The 26,206-nt window shown below is 34.5% G+C and overlaps 1 protein-coding gene across 6 annotated transcripts in view; it reads left to right on the forward strand.

The window, feature by feature from the left end:
* ATG4C (autophagy related 4C cysteine peptidase) overlaps nt 1-26,206 on the forward strand; it is a 92,344-nt gene that overhangs the window by 40,662 nt on the left and 25,476 nt on the right. For all 6 annotated transcript variants that reach the window (XM_077768108.1, XM_077768104.1, XM_077768103.1 and 3 more), the window contains 6 exons: nt 7,734-7,967; nt 9,813-10,143; nt 12,054-12,124; nt 14,681-14,817; nt 20,115-20,193; nt 20,849-20,925. In XM_077768108.1, the coding sequence (XP_077624234.1) occupies nt 7,734-7,967; nt 9,813-10,143; nt 12,054-12,124; nt 14,681-14,817; nt 20,115-20,193; nt 20,849-20,925 (929 nt within the window). The remainder of the gene's footprint in view (nt 1-7,733; nt 7,968-9,812; nt 10,144-12,053; nt 12,125-14,680; nt 14,818-20,114; nt 20,194-20,848; nt 20,926-26,206) is intronic.

Consider the following 26,206-nt stretch of genomic DNA (forward strand, 5'->3'; position numbering starts at 1 on the left):
ATGTTTATTTTTATTTTATTTTATTTTTTTGAGAGAGAGAGAGTGGAGAATAAGGGGAAAGGGGAAGAGCAGAGAGAGAGGGACAGAGGATCTGAAGCAGGCTCTGCGCTGACTGCAGCTAGCCTGATGTGGTACTTGAACTCTCAAACCACAAGATCATGACCTGAGCCTAACTCAGACACTGAACCAACTGAGCGACCCAGCCCGGGTGTGTGTATATACCCTTTTAAGGAGGATAACAAAATTGTACTTCAATAAGAAAAATACATTATGAGTAATTAATTTTAAAATTTATTTATTTAACTTTTAATTCAAATATAACTAATAAACATTTTATTAGTTTCAGGTATATAATATAATGATTCAACAATTGTATATATTACTCAGCATTCATCACAATAAGTGTACTCTTAATCCCCTCCACCTATTCCATCCCCCTTCTGGGAACCATCAGTTTGTTCTCTATATTTAATTCTGTTTTTTTAATCTCTTTTTTCCTTTGTTCATTTGTTTTGTTTTCTTAATTTCCACATATGAGTGAACTCATGTGGTATTTGAGTAATTTTTAATCTCTGCTTGGCTTCTTCCCAGTGATAGCCTTTATATGTCAAAAAAAAACCCCAAAAAAACAACAAAACCATTATCCCAGTGTCCCTGATGATTTTATATTTCCTGTTTCTGACCTTTTTGAAAATGGAATCAAACTATATTTTGTTTCTGTTACTTGCCTGTGGCTTTCAAAATTGTGTTTTTAAGATTGGTCCATGTTGTTATAGGTAGTTCTAGTTTATTTTTATTGCTGTATATTCCACTGTATGAATAACCACAGATTATTCATTCTATTATTGATAGACACTAGGTTTTTTTTAGTTTTTTGCCATTATAGTGAATACAGTATATTACTATATTTAATGATTTTTAATCCACTTCTGTTGTAGTCAGAAAAAATACTTTCAATATCAGTCAGTAATAGAATGACATCTAGAAAGTGTTCAAATTTCTGGAAATTAAGTAATATACCTCTGTAGTGGTGCCTAGCTGGCCAGTCAGTAGAGCATGCATCTTTTAACTCAGGGTCGTAAGTTCAAGCCCCACATGGGGCATGGAGTCTAGTTAATAAAACAAAGAAAAGTAATATACCTCTATATAACTCCTCATTTCTTTGTGCATTTAGTAAAAGTTATGATTCAAAAAATTCCAAATTCTGGGATCTTATTTCCACAACATATGGGTATAACCCTGGCAAAGTCTGGAGCAACACAGATTTCTAAAAACAGACATAGTACAAAAACCAATAGCACACATAGTAAGACCAACTTGATAACTTTCATGCCCTTCTTTCCTACAAAGAGATCCCTAGGAATCCTGAGATGGTTTCAGTTCAGAAAAAGCTTTTATTGTTTTCTAGCCTCTGTGCTACCTCTCTGCTTCTTAAAAAGTTTCCCCTCCTTTTTTCTGTGTACTATTTTCATCCCTAAGGCTATATTAATGGTCTGTGGATGCTCCTCAGCCCCAAAGTTAAGAGAGTCTTATTTCTGTTCAATTTACATTAAGTCATTTTGGTCCCTAAGATAGAACTGGTATACCAGAGATAGCCTCAAATTACAGGTTTTCCTTAATAATCTCTGGGCCCATCATGTCCTGAATCATCTAAGAGAAAACCTAGAAAAACCCTAGCCAGGTGGGGACATGGCATTTGTGAAAAGATTAAACTTAGTTAAAATGAGATAAAATCCTTAATTGCTTCTCTCATGGATAATGTGTAAAATTAAATTTTGGTGTCTGACCAAGATAATATTAACTGGTAGGACCATCTGGATTTATATACTACAAATATTGACATAATGCACAGCATGATACCTTACACTAGGAGGGAAAAATTGTAATAGTATCAGTGAAGGGTTTGTAGCTCAGGAAAGGTAGCAAGATAAATTAAAAAAATTTTTTTAATGTTTATTTTATTTTTGAGAGCGAGAAACAGAGTGTGATTGGTGGAGGAGACAGAGAGGGAGACACAGAATCTGAAGCAGGCTACAGGTTCCATGCTGTCAGCACAGAGCCCGATGTGGGGCTTGAACCCATGGGCCGTGAGATCATGACCTGAGCCGAAGTTGGATGCTTAACTAACTGAGCCACCCAGGCGCCCAATTTTTTTTTTAATGTTTGTTTATTTTTGAGGGAGAGGCAGAGCACGAGTACGGGAGGGGCAGAGAGAGACAGAAACACAGAATCCAAAGCAGGCTCTAGGCTCTGAGTTGTCAGCACAGAGCCTGATGCAGAGCATGAAAGCATGAACTGTGAGATCATGACCTGAGCCAAAGTTGGTCACGCAACTGACTGAGGCTCCCAGGCACCCTGGTAGCAAGATGAATTTAAAAGCCTGAACAGTCATGACAGATTTGGCATGGTTAAAATAATCTAATATTTTGCAAGTGTGTCCTAATATTAGTAGAAGTAAAATAATAGGAGGCAGATTATCAAGTTTAAGAATCTTATACTTATTTATCATTAAGAATAAGTTGATTGTAGATGGTTCAGAGGGTAGTAAAATGAAACCACTGCTTCCTAAGCACTTAAGATTTTTTTCTTTATCACTAGTTTACGATATGCACTGGTGTAGTTTTGTTCACATTTCTTGTGCTTGGGTTTCGTTGAACTTATTGGAACTGTTGATTCATAGTTTTCATCAAATTTGAAATTTTTTTAGCCATTTTGTTTTCAAATATGTTTTCTGTCCTTCCTTCTATTCCTTCCCTCTCTTGGTTCTCCAAGTACACATGTATTAGCATAGATGAAATTCTTCCATAGCTCACTGATGGTCTTTTATTTTTTAAAACTTCTTTTTCCTCTATGTGTTTTATTTTGTATTGTTCCTGTTGATAGTCCTAAAGCTCACCAGTCTTTCAGTCTTTTCCTCAGCAATGTCTAATCTGCTATAAATCCCAGGGATATATTTTTCATTTTGGACATTGTAGTTTATATATCTAGAAGTTCCATTTTTTTGCCCTCCTTGTCTCTACTTGCCTTTTTGAATGTATACAAAACAGTTGTAATAACTGTTTTAATGTCCTTGTTAGTCAGTTCTAACATTTTTAGTCCTGGCTCCGTTTTGATTGTTATCATTTTGGCTTGTGTTTTCCTGCCTCTTTGCATGCTTGATTGATTGCCAGACATTGTACTATTTGCCTTGCTGGGTGCTGGATATTTTTGTATTCCTTCCAGTATCGCATTGTGTGACTGTGCCAGACTTTATTTATCTATTTACCCTTGGTGTGCATGTAGATAATTTTCTATTTTTGGCAATTGTTAAGAGACCTGCTGTGAATATTCTAGTACATACGCTTTGGTGAATGAGCATGTGTATGGATTTTCATTCACTATGTATACTTGGGAATGTAACTGCTAGATTACAAGGTATTCATATGTTCAACCCGAGTAGAAACCTAGTAGTTTTATAAAATAGATGTGCCATTTCATATTCCTACTAGGTGTGTGTAAGAATTCTACTTGCTCTTACCTCAGTATTGCTTAATATTTTTCTTTTTATTAAGAGCTGCATTTTTGTTTTAATTTGAATTTCTCTGATAACTAATGGAATGAGCATGTTTTCATAAACATTTTTTTTTCCATTTGGATATGTCTTCTATTAGATTATCCTTTACTTAGTGGTTCCTTTATAATATAAAGGTTTCCTTTATGTATTCTAGATATGAATCCTTTTTTGGATAAAGATATAGGAAATGTCTTCTCCTAATCCATTAGTTACTTTTGCACTCAATGTTACCTTTTGAAGAACAGTAGTTCTTAATTTTAATATAGTCTGGTTAAGGGGTGTCTTGGTGGCTCAGTTGGTTAAGTGTCCGACTTTTGATTTTGGCGCAGGTCATGATCTCAGAGTTCATGAGTTTGAGCCCTGTGTTGGGCTCTGTGCTGATGGTGTGGAGCCTGCTTGGGATTCTGTGTCTCCCTGTCTGTCTGTCTGTCTGTCTCTCTCTCAAAAATAAATAAACTTAAGAAAAAAAATATAGTCTGGTTAACTATTTTACTTCCTTAAGTCCTTGTTTACTTTAGGACAAGAAGATATTCTCCCTAGTTACTAGGAGCTATCATTTCTTTGTTTCTTGTGTCTGGTTGTTTTTAAGATCAGCTCTTTGTTGTGAATTTTATTTTATTCTACTTGGAATTCGTATCTTTCTTAAAATCTGAAATATTTTCAATCACTTTTAATTATACCTGTTCACCATTTTTCCTATTTTCTCCTCCAATTTGATAAATTTTTCTTAGATTTTTTTCATGTCTCTGAAATTCTTTTTTTTTTTTTTAATTTATGCTGTTATTTTGTGATATATTCTGAATCATTTCTTTAGCTCTTAATTCTGGTTCCTTAATTATCTCCTGAGCTGTGTATAATTTTGTTTAATATTACCCTGAATTTATATTTTTGGTTATTATATTTTCCATTTCTAACAGTTCCATTTGGTTTTCTTTCCTTTGTGCCTGGTCAATTTTAATTGTTTTTTGTTATATATCCTTCAATACCCTTGTATTTTTTTAAGTTTATTTATTTTGAGAGAGAGAGAGTGAGCAAACACGGGTAGGGGAGGAACAGAAAGAGGAGAGAGAATCCCAAGCTGACCCTGCACTGTCAGTAAGGAGCCCGATATGGGGCTTGGACTCACAAACACTGAGATCATGACCTCAGCTGAAATCAGGAGTCTGACACCTACCCAACCAAGCCACTCAAGCACCCCACCCTTCTATTTTTTAAATATATGCCTACTTACTTTATCCTGTATCTGATAATGACAAGAGCTATGGTCTTTGAGGACTCAATTCACAATTTGTTTACGTATGATTTTCATATTAGCTTGTTTAATTGTGATAGTCAGCTTTGATTGAACCCTCAATGTTACCTGCAATTCTCTTCTATTTCTTTTTTCAGCTTTTGTTTCATTTTTTGTTGTGGTTCTTTGAGACTTTGTTCATAAAGCTCTGATTTCATGTGTCTCTGAAGCAACAAAACAAAAAAAACCAAAACAAAACCCCTCTTCCTTTGGTTCCATTTATCTTACATTCACCTGAGAAATGTTTATTGCACATCTTTTTTAAAAAAATTTTTTAATGTTTTAGTTATTTCTGAGAGAGAGAGACAGACAGTGTGAGCAGGGAAGGGTCAGAGAGAGAGGAAGACACAGAATCTGAAGCAGGCTCCAGGCTCTGAGCTGGCTGTCAGCACAGAGCCTGACGTGGGGCTCGAACCCACGAACCGTGAGATCATGACCTGAGCCGAAGTCGGACGCTTAACCAACTGAGCCACCCAGGCGCCCCTGTTTATTGCACATCTACTATGGACTGAACTCTGTGCTAGGTGCTGAAGATTCAGGAGTGCATAAAATATTCCTTCTCCTGTAATATATCTGAAATTTGGAAAGGAGTAAGATGTAGATAAATATTATAGATATAATTAATTAAGACTGTGAAAAGAGGGGCACCAGCGTGGTTCAGTCATTTCAGCGGCTAACTCTAGATTTTAGCTCAGGTCTGTAGGATCAAGCCCCAAGTGGGCATTGCACTGACAGTGTGGAGCCTACTGGGATTCTCTCTCCCTCTCTCTCTGCCTCTCCCCTGCTTGTGTCTGTGCTCTCCCTCTCTCTTAAAATAGATAAACATTAAAAAAAGATTGTGAAAAGTCAAGAAGTGGAATAGCAGGGACATTATTATTATAGTGGAAAGTCAACAGGACAATAAAGTTCATTTAGCACTAGCAATTTTCCAATAATATTTTGAGTAAATTTTAAATTTAGAGTCAATTTAGAGTAATTTTAGAGACTAGATTTTTTTAAATGTTTATTTTGAGAGAGAGAGAAAGAGCACATGTGGGAGAGGGGCAGAGAGAGAGAGAATCCCAAGCAGGCTCTGCACTTCATGTGGGTTTGATCTCATGAACCATGAGATCATGACCTGAGCAGAAATCAAGAGTCAGATGCTTAACCAACTGACCTACCTAGGTGGCCCAAAACTAGATCTTAAAAGAATAAGAATTAATTACTTCATCAAGGTAGGAGATTAGGAATTATTATATATTTGGCAAGCCACAGGATGATGTGTGAGTTATGTACTATTGTGTCAGATTTCAAGCAAATTTAAATGTCTCCAAAGTAGAAATTTTGGGGGCACCTCATGGTTCATGGGTTTGAGCCCCTAGTCGGGCTCTGTGGGGGCAGTGCCAGAGCCTGCTTGGGATTCTCTCTCTCTCTCTCTCTGTCTTTCTCCTTCTCTTTCTGCCTCTCCCCTGCTTGCACAGTTTCCTTTTCTAAATAAATAAAAAATAATTTTTTTAAAAGGTAGAAAGTTTGGACATATTTGTAGTGCCTTGTTCAGTTTCCAGGCATATTTATTTGTAATTAACTTCAAACTCAAATACTGAGAGAAATTCATTGATATTAGGGGCTTGTCAGTCATTGAAACTGTATGCCACAACTTAGCTCCATTACTCTGAATATTATGATGTTTAGGTGATTGTAATTTTTTCAGAATGAGTTTGAAGAGGGATAGCTGCAGCAAGGATAAAGAATAAAAGCATGATAAAATTGCTTTAATACCTTGCAGAAGGGCATCGGAAATTGAACTCCCTGGAATTGAGAGTTGTAGGCAGATTTATCTATATACCTGTCCACCCACCCAAACCAAGCATCATTTATTAGGATTTACTTGTGTTATGCAGTGTGCTACATGTTGAGGTTGTAAAAGTGACTAAATATATTCTCTAGCAGTAATCAAGGAATGTCAGTTCATTTTCAGAGAGTAATCAAGGAATATTAGTTCATTTTGAGCAGTAGTGTTTTGTAAATTATTGGGCAAACAGTTTTCACACAGAAGTTCTTTTTTTAAGTTTATTTATTTATTTTAAGAGAGGAAGAGAACAAGCGAGAGGGTGAGCATGAGCAGGATAGGGGCAGAAAAAGCGAGGAAGAGAGAGAGAATTCCAATGTGGGGCTTGATCTCACAGTTTGTGAGATCATGACCTGAGCCGAAATCAAGAGTCAGATGCTTAACCAACTGAGCCCTCCAGGCACCCTTCATATAGAAATTGTTTTACAGACAATCAATTTGAAAAAGCCTTTTAAGATGATATATGTGGGTGGTAACAGTTTTTAAAAAATTGTATTTCAATATGAAAAGATAACTGTATATTTAGGAATTTTATATTCTTACTCTTTAGCTTCTTAGTTTTGATTTTATAATTTGAGTATAAATATTCATGGCAATAAATACAGTGTGCACATTTTATTTGATTTTAAGAACTAGCTTATGTGATTATATTCATTTTACATATTGACAAATCATGATATTTTATTTGCAAATCTCATTTTAGAGAGCACTAATATCTACATCCTGAGCCAAATGAGGCAAAAAAGAAAAGGTATTTTTATATTATCCCCTCATAAAAAGTTGATTATGTTTGGCATATAGGATATTATTATTAACAACAGTATTACTGATGATACTTTATATTAGCTAGTTCTAGCGTGTACAAAACATTTCAGCATCCATTCTCATTTGATTTTCATAATAGCCTGATGAGGCAGAATAACATTTATCTCCATTTAAATTGAAAAAAAAGTATTAGAAAAATTATAATATACTTCCTATCTTATGGACGGTAATAGGAACATAATATCATTATTGACTTTACTTTGCATATATTTAGACTATACATTTTTATTTTGTAGATGAAAATAAACTGTTACCTGCAAGATCAGGATGTACAATAGAAGATCATGTAATTGCGGGAAATGTAGAAGAATTTCGTAAAGATTTCATTTCAAGAATATGGCTGACCTATAGGGAAGAATTTCCTCAAATAGAAGGCTCGGCTTTGACAACAGACTGTGGTTGGGGCTGTACATTAAGAACTGGCCAGATGCTATTGGCTCAAGGACTCCTACTACACTTTCTTGGTAGAGGTAAATCAAATCTCTGTTGTTTGGGGGATTTTTGTTTGTCTTCTTAAATTTGGACTCCAGCTTGCAAACTGCATAAAATTTACTTTGGTTAGTTTCTTGACTCCCTGATGTCTTCTAAATGTTGTAACCAATCTAGCATATTTTCGTCTTTACTGAACTAAGCTAGGTATCACATATGTAAGTATAAGATTTTAGTAGTCTTTGGAGTTTGTTGTTGTTACTATTTAGTTCTTTTTGATTGAATTCTCTGGATTATCTTCAGTTCAGTAAATCTTGGGCAGGTCAGTACTATGACTTTGAGCAGATAGTTGTTATTTTTATACTATTTGAATCTTAAGAAATTTAAGCTAGTTTATTTTCTCTCTACATATGCTTTAAAATATTTTTATCTTTACAAATATGATTATAATCAGCCAAACTGATGAGGTATATTCTTAATAAGGTCATCCTGCTTATACTCTTTTAGACTCTCAAAAATGTCACTGATACTTAATTTACATATATCTATTTTTTAAAATGTGCCACCTTTCTTACCATTTCTATTAGTCCTTTTTTATAATCTGTACATTTGTAGGAAGATTTTAGTTTACAATTTGAGGCTATCATACATGGGTATTAGTGAGTGTTACCACATTTTAAAAGTGTTAGACATTTCCCTGCAATGCAAGGCAAATATTTGATAACCTTTCTGTAGGGATTATTGATGAGATTATTTAGAGAGAATGTTTATTCAAGAGTGGTATGGATAATACAAGGAAACAGAATTTTTATAAACTTCTCTGGAATGATTTATTTGTAGTCTCGTGCAATCAAGGGCAAGAATGGGGATATTTTTCACAGTCCTGACTATTTCTCTGAATGTGTCTCATTTTGTTAAAATTACATGTATTCTTGGAACTGCCTTGTCATTAAAAACTGTGAAGTAGTGAATATAGTTGATTTGGGGGGGGGAATCTTTGATCTTTAATGACTTCCATTTATTAACTAACTTTGCATTTACTAGAGAATTACTATTATGCCCTAAACAATGACTGAGTTATTCTAAAAGGAGTATGAGAAACAAAACAAAACAAAACAAAACCAGAAAGAAATTTAAAACTTCCATGGTTAAACTTCTATTTTAACATATGATCAAAGCAAAATCCACTTTCTGAAGTTATTCTCTCATGAATGTTAGTGTATATGTTTATTGTGCCTTTGAGTAGCAAGACTGGAGGTCTGATAAGCAGTACTGGTAAGGAGTACAAAAGTCCTCATTCTATTTCAGCACTGTCAAAGAAAAGAAAAGAAAGAAAAGCATTTTTCCAGACTTGTTTATTTGTACCTGAGTTTGCTATTTTCTCTTTCATTTTGGTAATTTTTTCCCTGATCATATGTAATATATTCCCATTTTAGAAATTTTGGAAACTACAGAAAACTCCAGAGAATAACATTACCACTCAAAAGTAAACATTATCAACATTTTGACATACTTTCTGGGCTCATATCTTTGTTTTTTAAAGCAGCTTTATTGAGATATAATTTACATAGCATAAATTCACTCATTTAAAGTGAACAAGTCAGTGGTTTTTAGTATGTTTACAGGGTTCTGCAACCATTACCATAACATAATTTTAGGACATTTTCATCATCCTGAAAAGAAACCTCACACCCTTTGGTAGTCACCCCCAAAACCCTGCTTGCCATATGCAACCATTAATCTACTGGCTCTATAATTTGCCTACTTCTGAGTGTACTAGTGTAGTTTAGTAACCTATGTGCCTTTAAATGCAACATACTTATTTTAGTAGAATTGTTAAACTCTAACTGTTTAAACTGTTTAACCTTGCTTTGGAACTACTATAGCTTGGACCTGGCCTGATGCTTTGAACATTGAAAATTCAGACTCTGAATCATGGACTTCCAACACTGTAAAAAAATTTACTGCATCATTTGAAGCATCGCTTTCAGGGGAAAGAGAACTCAAAACCCCAGCAGTTTCTCAGAAGGAAACTATCAGGAGATACTCTGATGATCATGAAACGCGAAATGAAATTTATCACAGGAAAATCATCTCTTGGTTTGGTGATTCCCCTTTGGCTCTCTTTGGTTTACACCAACTAATAGAATATGGAAAGAAGTCTGGGAAAAAAGCCGGAGACTGGTATGGACCAGCTGTAGTTGCTCACATTTTAAGGTAAAATTGCATTAAAATCTTTCGTCTTATGACAGAAGTCCTTAGGCTAGAGATACTGATTTTTGCAGTGTATACATATATATATATACACACATATATATATATATATACCCTATTGGACCTTTTGAAGTGTTTATGAGAATGTTCATAAGGGAGCTTTCATTTGCTAATAGGGAAAAAACAAGACATTGGAACTCTAGTTATATTTATCTATGACAGTTTTTTTCTCTTTTGTTCATAGGTATAGATATGCAGGGTCTCTTTCTAACCAGGTTTTCATTAGACTGCCTTATTGGAATGTTCTAAAAACTAACAACTCTTTCAACCTTGGAACATGCATAACATTATAATTTTTTTTTTTAATAGTGTAACCTGGGGGCTATAATGTACTGATAGTGTAATGAAATGTCAAGAGCTAAAATTGATGTTTTCAGCATTTCTTTGCACACATCAAATTCTTGTGAATTGTAAATGTATGGGACTATTAATATTATAATTATATCATAGTAAGGTAAAGGGTCTGTGACATTCAGAGTAGTTAGAAAAAAGTCGAAAGTCAAATTTCACTATACCTCAGCTCAGGTTTTTATGTGCCATTTATTAGGATACTGCTTAAATTTTTAAAAGAAAATTGCCTTATTTGTTGTGTGTCCCATTGTTGTTGTAAATGCAATCATTAATATGTTATCCAAATATAGTGTGTTTATTCAAATATAGTAAGTTTACTCCATTTAGAATCATATCTAAATTTGAAATTATTATAAAGTTTTTTGCATATTAATAAGCTTTTATATTTTATAGGCCAGATGCTTACAATTGGAAATGTATTTGCCTACAGTTATTAAATGTATTGTTAATAATAATATCAAGTCCTGCTTGATAAGACATTTATAAAAGCATAATCATAAAAATTTAGTTTCTAATCTTCAAGATACTATGTTCTATACCCTAGTGATTAGAACACTTTTTCTGTAAAAGGCCTGATAAATATTTTAGGCTTTGCAGTCTATATAAGGGCTCTGTTGTCCATTTTTCTTTTCCCTTTTTTTTTTTTTTTTTGTTTTTTTTGTTTTGTTTTACAACCCTTCAACACTGTAAAAAACATTCTTAGCTTGCAGGTTGTACAAAAACAAGCCACAGGTTGTATATGGTCTAAGGGCCATAGCTTGCCAATCTCTCTTTTCAGTTAACACAAACATACGTAATAAGGCAAGTGAAGTTAAAAAATTATAAAGATACAGTTAACTAAAGATGTTTATACTTCTCCAATTTGTGTAATTTCCTTTTACAGATATTATTGTGACTTTTTTCATATCATGTGCACCACTGAGAACATTTTATTCACTCAAAAATATTTTTCAATTTGCAGTTTTATGTACAGAATTCTAAGGTTCAAAATTAGGAAGTTCCTTTGTTCAGGTTATATAAATTTTTGAATGATGTGAAAAAAAAAAAGTCATGCTATTTAAAGAAAGGAAAAAACGTTCCTAAGTGTAACAGAGGACAGCCATACAGTAATTCACTGCTAGTCAGTAATGTAAGTTAATATGATGTAAACCTGGAAGAATGCTGTAATACATTGGTTAGAAATGTTTCATAGAGCCAGTAGAGTGGTTGAGAGAAATTCTTCTTGGAGGGCAGGGTTTACGGCTTTACACCCAAGAATTTTTTTTTTTTTTTTACAGCTTTTGTAACTTCTGTTTTAATGTTCTATGAGTAATTGAGTGTAATACTCTACCTTGAAAAGACTGACCTGATTTTTGACACCATTCAGATGATAGTGTTGAAAGCAGACACTAAAGGTTTAATATAGGAAAATTAAAAAAATTATGGTTTTCTTTCCCCTTAAATTTTTAATAATAAACTGGAAATACTAGGTTTTTAAAGGATGATACTTGTTATTTTCTTAGAAAAGCAGTTGAAGAAGCCAGACATCCTGATTTACAAGGAATAACTATTTATGTTGCACAAGATTGTACAGGTGAGGGATGTATATAATTCTAATTTTTATCTGTTTATTTGATTATACTTTTAAAAGTTAGACATAACTTGCATATAACATTATATTAGTTTCAGGTGTACAACATAATGATTCAATATTTATAGATACTGTGGAATGGTCACCAAAGCAAGTCTAATTAACATCTGACACCACACATGGTTACAAAATTCTTTTTCTCGTGATAAAAACTTTTCAGACCTAGTCTCTCAGCAACTTTCAAATATAACATGGTATTATTAACTTTAGTCTCCATGCTGTACATTATATTCTCATGACTTCCTTATTCTGTAGCTGGAAGTTTGTACCTTTTGACCACCCCCCTTTTACCCATTTCAGCCTCCCCTCATTCCCTGCCTCAGGAAACCAGGAATCTGTTCTCTGAAGAGAAAGCTCATTTCACTGGAGTGTATATTAGTTCAGAAGAGTCTGAGATAAGGATGGTCATGTGTCTGCTGCCTCAGAAAAATTAGAGAATTTAAAGGTTTATGATTAGAAGCCATTACTGAGTAGGTTGGAAAGAGTAAGATGAAAGAATTAAAACATGGAAAGAACTGTTGTTGTACTTTTGTATTTTTGGTTTAGATTGACTATGGAGATAGGGAAGCTGCTGAACAGAAGAATTGAAAACTCGTAACCTAAATTTGGAATTTAAAAGGAAGAACTGGGGCACGAGTGGCAGAATTTGTTAACTAGCTAACTGTGCAAGAGCAGGAGAGTTTGATTTTCTTCCAACAGCGAATTTGAAGAAAACTTTTTTGTTGCTGAACAAAACAAAATAAGGTTTTGTTTATATTTGGTTCTACAAAATCTTCCCATTTTCTCAGGAACTATCCTACTTAGGCTGTCATGCCCATCACTCTACCCAAACTGCTCTTATCAGTAATTTAATCCTGCTAAATCCAGTGGTCACTTCTCAGTCCTCGTATCACACAGTCTGCCAGCAGCTGGCAGACTATATGACAGCTATATGACATAGTTGACCACTTTTTCCTCCCAGTAGTGTTTTGTTTCCTGAGTTTCTAGAATGCTATTCTTCAGGTTTTCTTTCTACTAATCCACTCTTATCACAGTCTCTGTTGCTGGTTTTCCCTATCTCCCTGTTTTGTTGTGCTCAGCATTTAGACCTCATCTGTTTTGTTCACAGATTTGAATTTACCAGGTCTCATGGCTTTATAGGACCATCTATGTGCTGTCGACTCCCAAATTTATAGGACCTCTCACCAAATCCAGGCTTATATCCATAACTGCCTATTTATCCTCCCTGCTTGCATATGTAATAGATATCTGAAACTTAGCATGTCTAACACTGAATTACTGATTATCCTCCTATTCTTTCCTCTTATAGTTGTCTATGGCTATGTAAATAGCACTTCTCTTAGTCTGTTTACTTATACCAAGACCACTCAAATCACCTGACTCCTTTTTTTTCCCACTCTCCCATCTTGCATTTAACATATTAAGGAGTTAAGTTACTGATCACTTTTAACCAGTTCCACATGACCATCCCATGACCATTCCCTATCTTCACAATCACTGCCTTTGTTTGAGCCACCATCATTTCTTGCTAGATTTCTGCAGTTGTTGTTTTTTTTAAATTTTAAAAATATCTTTGTTTTTGAGAGAGAGAGAGACAGAGAGAGACAGGGCGTGAGTGGGGCAGGGGCAGAGAGAGGGAGACACAGAATCTGAAGCAGTGTCAGAGCTGATCCCAACACGGGGCTTGAGCTCAAAGACTCAAGATCATGATGTGAGCTGAATTCAGATGCTCAACCGACTGAGCCCCCCAGGTACCTCTCTGCTTTCTAACCGTTCTCTCTGCTTCAGCCCTTACCCCTACAGTCTGTTATCAACACAGGAACCACACTGGTAAAGTCTAAGTCAGATTAGGTAGGATATTCCTTCTCTAAAAAACTCTTCAGTGGCTTCCCATCTCACTCAAAGTAAAAACTGCAATTTTTACAATGCCCCTTACTAATTCCCTCCAGAGACACATGCCTCTTGTCCTGGAGCATGCTAGCTATGCTTCTGCCTTAAGGCATTTGCATTGGCTGATCTCTATACCTGGAATGCTCTTCCCCCAGGTATTGGCATTTCTTGGTTTCTTACTTTGTCTTGACCTACAGGTTATATTGTTCATAAGGCCCTCCTTAACTACCTTATTTTAAATACCCCCCACCCCCATTTCCATTTCCTGTCCATTTTTCTCCCTTTATTTTTCTTCAGAGCACCCATTACCATCTGACATATCTTATATTTTACTTATTTATGGTCTATTTCCTCATATTACAGTATATGCTCTGTGGGCAAAAGGGATTTTTCTCTTTCCCACTGGTAAAGCCCTAGTGCCATATAGTAGCTACTCAATAAGTTATCTGCTAAATGTATAAATGGGGTAGACATTTTTTAACTCATTGAGACACTGACAGTGATATCAGAGATTAGATGACTGGCCAGTGTGGGGGAGGGATTAGAGTAAAAATGTTTCTGAAAATCATTTTTATAAAATGTAATACATATTCATTATATTTTTCACAGTTTATAGTTCTGATGTAATTGATAAACAGTGCACTTCCATGGCCTCTGATAATACAGATGACAAAGCTGTTATTATTCTAATCCCTGTTAGACTTGGTGGAGAAAGAACCAACACCGACTACTTAGATTTTGTAAAGGTATGAAATAAGAACTAAAATATTTTAAGGCATTGCTAGCTAATATGAAAAATACAGAAGGTTTGCAATCTTTTTTTCTATTAAATGGGTAGTGATGATTTTATAGTTGTAGACTGTAAACATTGACATTAGAGATTTTAAATTTCAGTATTTCAAGATTAGATGTGATTTAAAGAGTATCATGTTCTATGACCAAGTGAAAAGCCTTTTAATCTTTTTATAGTTAATCAAGGAGACACAGATGCACCAATAATCATAATCTGTAATATGTCTACAGTTCCCATTATCCCTGTTTGTTATTGATAAAAGCAGGTACCTTTGTTTATTTATCAAACCCACATTAAACTATTTCGAGATAATGACTCAAAGTTGAGTTTTCTTTTACTGCTGTATTATTTCTTAATTTGTTTCCTGTGCCACCATTAAGTAAATAAGTGTGATGAATATTTTTTAGACAGAACTGATGAAGATCATATGGGGGAAGGTTCCATCTTTGTTTTCTTTATATTAACCAGTTAAAAATCTGTTCTATTTGAGAACACAATGCTTTTTTCCAAATGGACCTATTTTTGTCTAATGTTATTTTGTTGTGGGCACCAACACATTCAGTTGTCACAAAGCTTTAACTTAAAGCGTAGTTGACACACAATGTTACATTAGTTTCAGGTGTACCAACATAGCAATTCAACTTCTATGTTATGCTATACTCACTACAAGTGTAGCTGCCTCTGCAACCATACGGTGCTGTCAACGACATTTCCCTGTGCTGTGCCTTTCATGACTGTGACTTATTCATTACATAACTGGAAGCCTGAATCTCCCATTCTCTTTCACCCATTTGACCATCTCCCCTACCTCCCTTACTCTCTGTATTTATAGGTCTGATTCTGCTTTTTGCACAAAACTTTAACTTCTGAAATACTTACTTTTGGTTGAGATTATAGTATGTTATATTATTTTCATAGTTTTAATAAAGTTTCTCATCTTGTCAAGGCCAGAGATGGAATTCCTCTTTGAATGGAGTGTTATGACATATAGTAATCTAAGTTTCAGTAATGGTTTGTTCCTCATGTAAAGCATTAGGGTCCATGTCTGTATAGATGGACCACGTGTCTTCACTATAGACGGTGCTACTTCTAAAAATCGAGAGCAGTTTTTGTCAATACTATATATATGTATATATATAGTTCTAGCTAGAATGTCTAGAATATATATAGGTGTGCTAGAATATTATATATAAATATATGTTATAAATTATAGAAATATATATATTAGTATAATACTATAATATATTGAAAAGCATGCATTTTACTAATAGTACTAATACTTTAATATATCGAAAATATATGAATCTGCTAGATAGAATGAGGTTTTAATTTCTAACATGTGGGCTCTTTAGTAGAGTTATGTTAGAATGTGGGAAGTTATGAACCATTTCACCTAGTGAGTCTAAGGGTTTTGGGACTTTTGGCATGTTGCTGTGTCTCAGTAGGTTGTAACCAAGTCTAAACTGGGTGGATTCCCTCTGCCTTTTCTACTGCCATTTAAAGATTAGAAACTGAGGCAATCTTGGAACTGACTTCCTTTAGTCAAACCCTTATTTCTGTTGGAATGGGCTGCAGATGGCTTCAAGGCATGTTTCATCTGGCTGAAAGCTATGCTATTGGTGCCATTAATATTTTTTTTATCAGATGGTAGGCTTGCCTCATGCTCTTGAATGATTCACTGGAGCTTGAAGTATAGTGAAAAAAACCATGGTTAACTGTTAAAGTGATCCTCAGTACCCAGCATATAGGAGTTGCTCAACAATTAACTCTCATATTGTATAACACTTTTAATACAGATATATCTCATTTTGTCTTCACAACAGCTAGGAACTGTCTTGTCTTTATAAAGCAGAAAAGACTGAACGAAGTTAAATGATAAGTTTAAGTTCAAATAGTAAACTGATAAAAACCAGAACTTTTGTTATTTATATTTTTCCCTAAAATATGGATTTTAAAAAATGTAATATTTCTTTGAGCTTCTACCAACTGACTTTATACATAGTCCACTAAGAGAGCACTGACTATTGAGACATTTTAATTTTTTAATTATCAGCAAAAAATGGCCGAGATGGCTGAGTGAAGTAGGTTATATGCTAGGTGTTATATTTGCTTAAGGGTTGGTTGGAACAAAAGCCAACATAACTTGTCAAGAGGCATTCATTTAGAAGTGAAAAAATAGTTATCTGATAGTCCTAAAAGAAGAATAATCGTCCTCTTCTCTTTTTTTCCTTTCTCTACCTCCTCTACCTCCATTCCACGCCTTCCACTCCATCTCCCCCTCTCCCTCCACTGCCTCCCCTTTTGTCAGCAGTTGTAGATTTTTCCCTGCCAAACCACTGTACATTATACTCTCCAAAATTCACCCCTCAGCTCTATTTTTCAAATTTATTAATCAAGGTAATTTCAATCTTTCAGAGATGGTACCATCCCCTGCTTCATTCTGTGAGGAGAAAGAATCTGGTGTGCTGCTTTATCAGCTCTTAGCTCAGGAAGTTTATTTATTTATTTATTTTTTTAAAGGACCTGGAATAGGAAAATCTAATATGTTCTCCTTCTCCAGCAAGACAAATTAGGACTTTTCTTTTTGACTGATTACTTCAGTCTTATTTATTGCTTCATGGGTACAGCTCAATAAATTCTCACCACAAGACAGCTGTGAAGAAGCTTTTTTAGGAACTGAAAGGTGTTTCAGGTTTCCAAAGATACAGTCTCTTCTATGTAATGGCATTCTAGTTCCTAATCTGCCTCTAAGTGTTTATTGCTAAATCCGCTCTAGTCTGTTGAAAAGGAAATATAGATGTCAGGAACCAGAGTCTTTATTCCACTACTTAGAATCATTCTTTTTTGCTGAGGAGAGTCACTGATGATTCTTGCTATATACTTTTTTTCTTTTCTTGGCTATGAGGGACTTAGAATTTTCACTTCCTCATGGCTCTCTGTCAGAAACATTGTGTGTCAGCTGATCAGATTGCCTCAAGTTGAAGTAAGGCACTCTCTAAGAATTTTTATTTGAGGGGAAAGCAATAAAATAATAGACTATTCATGGAATAATAATAAAAAAAGAATAACATTGTTTATTTTCTTTATAATTTCATCTTAATGCATTTGTTAACTCTAAAATTTTAACCTATATTATGCCTTCTCTGTTTCATTTAACTTTCTTAGTTGCAGTTCTCTTTTCCAATTTTCACATGACTGAAAATATACAAAGTTGTTGTTTTCTCTAAAAGGGTTATTTATAACAGTGAGAACCTAGGAACAACTTAAATTTTATAATGGAGATGTTAAGGTACATTTGGCTAGCTTCACAAAATAGAATATTTTACAACCATTAAATATACTAGAAATCTGTATTTATTGATAGGAAAAGAAGTTTATGACATAATGACTGACCAAAGTTGTAACAGCATATGTAGTATGATTCCACATACATAGAATTGTGTGCATAAATCTCTATCTAGATATACATAGTTCGAGTTCAAGAAGGTATTCCCCCAAATGTTGATAAGCTCTGAGTGTCTGGATTTTGGGAAATTTTTACTTTTTAATATATATTCTGTGTATTTTTATCTTTTTACAACAACTACATTTTTTAAACGTTTATTTTTGAGAGAGAGACAGCATGAGTCAGGGAGCGGGTAGAGAGAGGGAGACACAGCATCTGAAGCAGGCTCTAGGCTCTGAGCTGTCAGCACAGAGCCTGATGCTGAGCTCGAACTCACAAGCTCTGAGAATATGATCGAAGTCAGACACTTAACCAACCCAGGTAACCCACAACAACCACACATTTTTAAGACAATAATTAAATTAAAAAAAAAAAACACCTTATGGTTTAATTATGTTAAAGGGAAAAAAGCATTAATTCAAATACTTTTTATTTTATATCTTCTAGATATAAAAACATCCTGTCACTTAAGAGAAGGAAAGCATAACTATTATTTAATACTTAGGGTTTTATAATGTGTATCTTATCATCATTAGTCATTTCTACATTGAGAATACATGATAAATTATATATGTATACACATACACGCTAAAATACTGATTAAGACTTTATTAACTGATTCCACTAGATATGTTTATAACTGATTCCACTGGACATTTTTTTTTTCTAGGAGAGAGAGAGAGACAGCGTGAGCAGGGGAGGGTCAGAGAGAGAGGGAGTCACAGACTGAAACAGGCTCCAGGCTCTGAGCTGGCAGTCAGCACAGAGCCCGACGCAGGGCTCGAACCCACGAACCGCGAGATCATGACCTAAGCGAAAGTCGGACACTTAACTGACTAAGCCACCCAGGCGCCCCTGGACATGTTTTTTAAAAGGTGTAGAATTATTTGGCCTAGGGGCACCATGGGTAGCTCAGTCAGCTGAGCATGTGACTCGATTTTAGCTCAGGTCATGATCTCAGTGCTGTGGGATCGAACCCTGTATTGGGCTCCTTGCTAAGTGTGGAGCCTGCTTGAGATTCTCTCTCTCTCTCTGTCTCTCTATCTTTCTTCTCCCCCTTCTTTCTCCTGCTTTCTCTCTCACTCTAAAAAGGAAAAATATATTTTGCCTAGCTTAAATATAGAGTTCTATACTTAGAGTAGAGGCTGAGGGGCATACTAAATAATTTACTAAGGTATCCCTGACATTTTATGATTGCTAAATAGAATTGGCTTTAATAACAATTATTTGCCTTACATTATATTGTTTTCATTTATCTTTATGTTTATTCCAAATAATAATGGGTCAAGTGAATGCTGTTGATTAGAGAATGGTTTTATTTTGGGATTCTAAGACTTAAAGTTCAGTGAAAAGAGTAATAAGGTCTAAGAACTATTTCTAGTATTTTAAAAACTTGATGAAAATACTATATTGATCACGATAAGGCTGCACCAGCTAACTGAAAGGGCAAGTGTTTTGGTTTTGGTAGGAGTTGTATGCCTTTATATGGTGACCTTATTTATTTCTGTATCTGGTACATAGTAGTTGTTAATGTTGTTGAGTGACACCCTGATCAGAATACTTGATCTAGTTATGTTACTGTTGAGTGATTTAAAGAAAATGAAAAATAGTGTTGTAGATAAAAGGATTTTAGAATATGGGGGCATATATAATAAAAATAAAACTGGTGGTGAAAAATTTGGGAACTATGAGACGTACTACTAATACTGCTACTTACTATGTAATACTGCTAATACAAATTTGGTTGTTTTGAATAATTACCATTTGCCTCATGATTCTAAATCTGTATTAATTTCTTTTTGCAGGGTATTTTAAGCCTTGAATATTGTGTGGGTATTATTGGTGGCAAACCTAAACAGTCATACTACTTTGCAGGATTTCAAGGTTAGTGATTTAAGAAAATATTTTTATTAATGTTTTCTTTTAAAAGTCAGAAGTTAATTTAGGATCATTGGAAACAGGATGATTAACAGAGCAAAATGAGTACCTTATAAATTCATCACTCCTACCATACCCACTCATTTGTCATTTGGTCCACAACATAATTGGATTCTGTAAAATGTATGTTTAATTTCTGTTATTGCATAAACAGGTGTAATTTATTGGTCTCACTAAACTTGAAAAGACATTGCTGCCACATTCTGGCAGTTGCTATTTACATATTTACTTTTAACCAGTTTTAGTGGTGCTACTTGATGATAAAATGACAAGCAATATGTTCTTCCTGTCAGGATAAAGTAGTGCAATACATTTTTCATATGCAAACTGTAGAATATAATTGTGTGTTTGTGAAAGTAATTTTATCACCAAAAATTAAATGACAGTCTCATCACTTTATAAAAATTCTGCTTATACAAGCATATTTGATTATGCAAAAGTTAATCTGTCCTGTGCAAACCTATGTTTCAGTCAATGAATATCAGTCTGGCAAGCTGTTACTCCCAAGTTTTTTTCAGCTATTCTACATAGAAATTGGATTGTAAGCAGAGTAATAATAAGGTGTTTTTTGAATTACTTGTCTTCTGTTTTGTCCTTGTAGATGACAGTTTGATTTACATGGATCCTCATTACTGCCAATCTTTTGTAGATGTCAGCATAAAGGATTTCCCTCTTGAGGTACTATGGATAAAGAGCTGGTACTATTTTCTTACCATATGAAGCAAACTCTAATTATTTAGAGATGTGTTAGACAGCTATGCTTTTCTGGTATTACAATTCCAAGTTAGTAATATTTTACTGATTTATAAGACTATAAATAGTGGTCAAAGGTTAAATAATTTGTTGCTGAATTTTAATTTATGACATACTTTCTTCTTCATTTATCTTTGTCTCTGACTTGTTAGGTATCCTAGCCCTATCAAAATAAATGATCAAGCCTCCAAGTAATTTTGTAGATAAGCAGCTGAGTATTACTGAAGAATTTAAAAATGTTAGGCATGTTTTTTAAAAAGGAAAAAAAGTGTGGGAAAGAAAAAGATAATGGAGTTGAGTTAGAATGACAAAGTGACTTGTGACTATCTGCTAACTTATTTTAAGTATAATAGTTAAGTCTTAGCCCCTCATTAAGTTTCTCCAGAGCTTAGTTGGGTTTCTAATAATTGTTTCAGCTCTGATTTCTTTTTTTTTTTTTTTTTTTTTACCTTTTTTTTTTTTTTTTTTTTTTTTTTTTTTTTTTTTTAAAATTTGTTTTTNAGCTCTGATTTCTTAGTATATTCTTTTCCCTTATGTTGGGCATTTCTGATCCAGTATTTTATTTTTAAATTTTATTTTTATTAAAAAAAAGTTCTTTAAGTTTATTTACCTTGAGAGAGACAGAGAGAGTGCAAGTGGGGGAGTGGCAGAGAAAGAGAGAATCTCAAGCAGGCTCTGCACTGTTAGTGCAGAGCCTAACACGTGACTGGAACTCACAAAACTGAACCAAAATCAAGAGTTGGATGCTTAAACCGACTGAGCTACCCAGGCACTCCTAATTTTATTTTTAAAAATATTTATTTATTTAGTAATCTCTATGCCCAATATGGGGTTTGAACTCACAACCCTGAGATTAAGAGTTGCATGCTCTACTTACTGAGCCATCCATGTGCCCCTGTGATCCAGTATTTCAATTTAGAAAATTCTGAGAGTACATAAGTGAGATATGTAATTATTTCATGGGTTTTGTTTCTTATTTTCCCAGTTGTTGCTTTTATGGACTTTTCAAATAATTTTACTTACTTAACTGGCACGGATCCCTAATTCTCAAGGGCTTGACAAGTTGGAAATGTGGTTTAATATTTTCTTTTAGTAAGAGTTTGCTACTTAATAATATATCTAATAGTGTTTAAGGGATAGATTATAAAAATAAACTGTAAGATTAGAATCTGGTTCTGAAAGATACATTATAAAACATCCTAGCATCTTTTGTAAACTATTACCTGAACTAAAGTACAAGTATCTTGAGGCCAGAGATAAAGTTTGCTTTCTGTTTTCTTCCTTCATAGTATCTTGCATGTAAACCTTAATAAATATTTCTAGGTGATTTATTGATACTGTGGGAGTATCACACAACAGAATTGTGCTATGTGATGGGGCACCTGGGTGGCTCACTTGGTTAAGCATCTGACTTCGGCCTAGGTCATGATCTCGCCATGCCTGAGTTTGAGCCCCGCTTCGGACTCTGTGCTGACCGCTCAGAGACTGGAGCCTGCTTCAGATTCTGTGTCTCCTTCTCTCTCTGTCCCTCCCCTGCTAATGCTCTGTCTCTCTCTCAAAAATAAGTAAACATTAAAAAGAATTAAAAAAAAAAGGAAAAAGAATTGTGCTATGTGAACCGTGTTGTAATTCTCTTTCAGCTGCTTTGTGGTCTTGTGGTACTGATTCCTATGCCTGAGTTACACAGTGTATCTGTGACTTGTGACTGTCTATGTATCTGTGCCATATTAATGCCTTAAAAAAGTAGATATTTGAAATTCAGATGGAAAATTAATCGTAGTGTTCTAGTATTAAAGTAAAACAGGCAAATTAAAAGCTTCTTAGTGTTGATTATTTTGACCAGTAGAGACTATGAATCTGATATTTTAAGAGATTCTGCAAAGAAGCCAGATGAATGACTATCCTGGTTATGTCTACATCAGCAATATTAAAAAGGCTGCAGCTCACTATTGGGAGGCAGGTGCACGCCAATAAAAGCTTGAAGTGGGGGTGTTGGTACCGTGGGAATGGAAGAGAGGAAATTATTTTAAGAGACTTTGTAAAGTAAAATTTGGTGAAACCAAGAAACTTCTGAAATGCACAGAAGCATTTGTTTCTTATACATTGAGACACTGAGAAAGTGGGTTTAGATTTATATTTTTGGGATGCTGGAAGAGAATCTCAACCTGTGTGGATAATTCCTCTGGACAGTTTTTCATTTTTCTCAGTTCAGGCATTTATTTTTCTAAGAGAGTATAATATAAAACTACTGCAAGTTGTCTATCTTTGTACAGAAATAAAATTTCACTTTTTGCTTTTTATCATAATTAAGCTTAAAATGCTCCAGGTGGAGATATTTTAACAACCCTGTATTATTAATCATCCTTGCCTTGTTATGCTGTCATGTATATTTATGCTTTGAAATTTTGCAGTTGATTTCTGTAATTATATGAAGATTCTAAAACCACCCCTTGTAGCACAATTATTAAAATTATTTTTAAAAGCAACTTTCTTTGATCAATACTTGGTTTTGGTCAGTAGATGGGAGAAATTAAAATCTTAACTCTTTTATCCAACACCATGTAAAGAATCATTGGTAGTCTTGATATTTTGTGTGAGTGCCTTAAATCCAATAGGATTATGAAAATTTAAGAAAACAGTAATATCTGAATATTTGACATTGAAGAAGAGATTTAGATTCTATCTTTTGTTCTTATGGTATTGAATTCCTATTATCTGTAGAGTTGAGTTTTAAAAATTTTGAAGCCAAATCAGAACAAGTATTTTTCTTTTTTAAACTACCACTTGCGTTCTTTCCATGTGCAAGGCACTGTCCTAAGTACTATTGTTAGTCCTCTCTTGAATTTTTTTCTTCCCTGTGGTTCCACAGATGCTTTATGTATATATTTGTATTAATTTTCAATTTTATTTTTTAAGTTTATTTATTTTGAGAGAGAGACAAGCATGCTTATGCAGAGAGAGTGGGAGAGAGAGAATCCCAAGCAGGCTCCATACTGTCAGTGCAGAGCAACACAGGGCTTGATCTCATTACCGTGAGATCATGACCTGAGCTGAAATCAGGAGTCGGACATTTTAATGACTGAGCCACCCAGGCGCCCCGAATTTTCCATTCTTGTGACACTTTCTTGTAAAATATATTCTTATATATTATTTGAAGAAGAGAATTTCCTCCATCTTTATCTTCACTGAGGTTTTAACATTGTAAAGTGAATACAAGTAGTCATCTACGTATATATGTCTATAATTTTCATATAAAGAATGGGGTTTAAAGGAGCAGCATGAATTACCTTAAGGAAAATAGTTGTGAAAAAACAAGTTGAAATTAGAAGGGAATGAGGAGAACTCAAATGGACTTTTGCAGTTAGGGTATGCTGAATTGTGGGTGCCCATTGTCATTGGTTCAGGCAGAGTATCAATTGTTGGGAGGAGAGGACTAGAAGATACATATTTTCATGTGTGTTTGTGTGTGTGTGTGTGTGTGTAATATTTCTTGAACCAGAGACTACTGTGTCATGTTATTTATGATACACTTTCAGAATGACTGGTTCTAACTCTTAGAAATAACAAATTCTATTCTGTTATTAAGGCAATATTTGGCTAAATATTTAATATTCTGTTAGTAAGGCTTTATAAATACATGTATTAGTCTGTTGTGATTCCTGGGCCCCCAGTTTCAAGTTTCAGACTTTAGGAAGTCCATGCATTGGTGATTATTTTAATCTATCCTAGTATATTCAGAGAACAGTGGCATTAAAGCTATGAGAATGATGTGATGTGATTAGATAGACGGATGAGTGAATTCATCAATGAAAGATGTACCCTTTATGAATTACACATGTGAACTGCATTTAGTAGGAGGTGCTTTGTAGTAAGGGTATTCTCTTAACTATCTCGGGAAGCTCCATCTAAATCACCAGAATAGCAGAGCTACACCTAAAAGTAAGCAGAGCTACACCTAAAAGTATTTGTTTCAGCTTTGTTTCTATGTCCAGGTAAGAGAGACCACTATTCCAAAAACTAAGCTTACAACACTGCCTGGCATTTGGTAGATGCCTAATAACTATTTGTTGAGGCAGTGAATAAATAATGTATTAAAAAGTGAAATAAATGGGAATTGACTTACCATAATTAGTTTTTTTCAGAAACACATTTCATTGTCACAGAAGGGTGTATAGCAAATACTCCCTAAAATGTGTTCATAAAGTAAAAAGTGCTACTCTTGGGGCGCCTGGGTGGCTCAGTCAGTTAAGCGTCCCGACTGTTTAGGCACAGGTCACTGACACTGTGCCTCTTCAGGCTCTTCATTGACAGTGTGGAGCTTGCTTCAGATTCTCTCTCCCTCTTTCTCTGCCCCTCCCCTGCTTGCACTCTCTCTCAAAACAAACTTAAATAAAAGTGCTTTTTTTTTAAAAAAAGGTGCTACTTTTACCAATCATCAGAATTTTAAATATTAAAGAAGAAATCATAAGTACAGAGCTGAAAGAATTATTACAAAGTGAATATAGCTTTGTAATGCCCTTGGGAAAATAATTTAAGGTCTAACTTGTTCTGTAACAAACAAATGATTCTGAGTTATAAATTAATGTTAGTTTGACTTCAGAACCTTCTAAAGTGAACCAAAAAATGGAGCGCCTGGGTGGCTCAGTCGGTTTGGTGTCCGACTTCAGCTCAGGTCATGATCTCACGATTTGTGGGTTCGAGCCCTGCATCAGGCTCTGTGCTGAACACTTGCTCAGAGCGTGGAGCCTACTTCGCACTCTGTGTCTCCTTCTCTCTCTGCCCCTCCCCTGCTCATGCTCTGTCTCTCAAAAATAAATAAATGCAAAAAAAATAAAAAAAAGTGAACCAAAAAATATAATTTTAAGTTTAATGGTATAAAATGCCTCTTTGTAATACGAGTCCTACTACCATATACTAACACCCAATAGCAGTATCATTTTTCAGTGATCAGAGATTTATACCTGTGTTTTTGTGAATAATTTAAAAAGTTCTTTGTAGATACCAAAACAACCATGAATAACAATGTAGTGTTTGTCATTACTGTCTATGAAGACTGAGACAATACAGTGAAATCGCACTAAGCTTATTAGTCTTACTGGTTCTTACATGAAAACAGTAATACAGCATACTGTAGGAGATCCTTGTAGTTGAGTTTAAAAATCCTTTGTTGGACCTTGTACAAACTTTTGACCCTTCTTACTTAACC

Source organism: Crocuta crocuta, unplaced genomic scaffold, assembly GCF_008692635.1.
Source record: "Crocuta crocuta isolate KB4526 unplaced genomic scaffold, BGI_CrCroc_1.0 scaffold85, whole genome shotgun sequence".
Taxonomy (NCBI): Eukaryota; Metazoa; Chordata; class Mammalia; order Carnivora; family Hyaenidae; genus Crocuta; species Crocuta crocuta.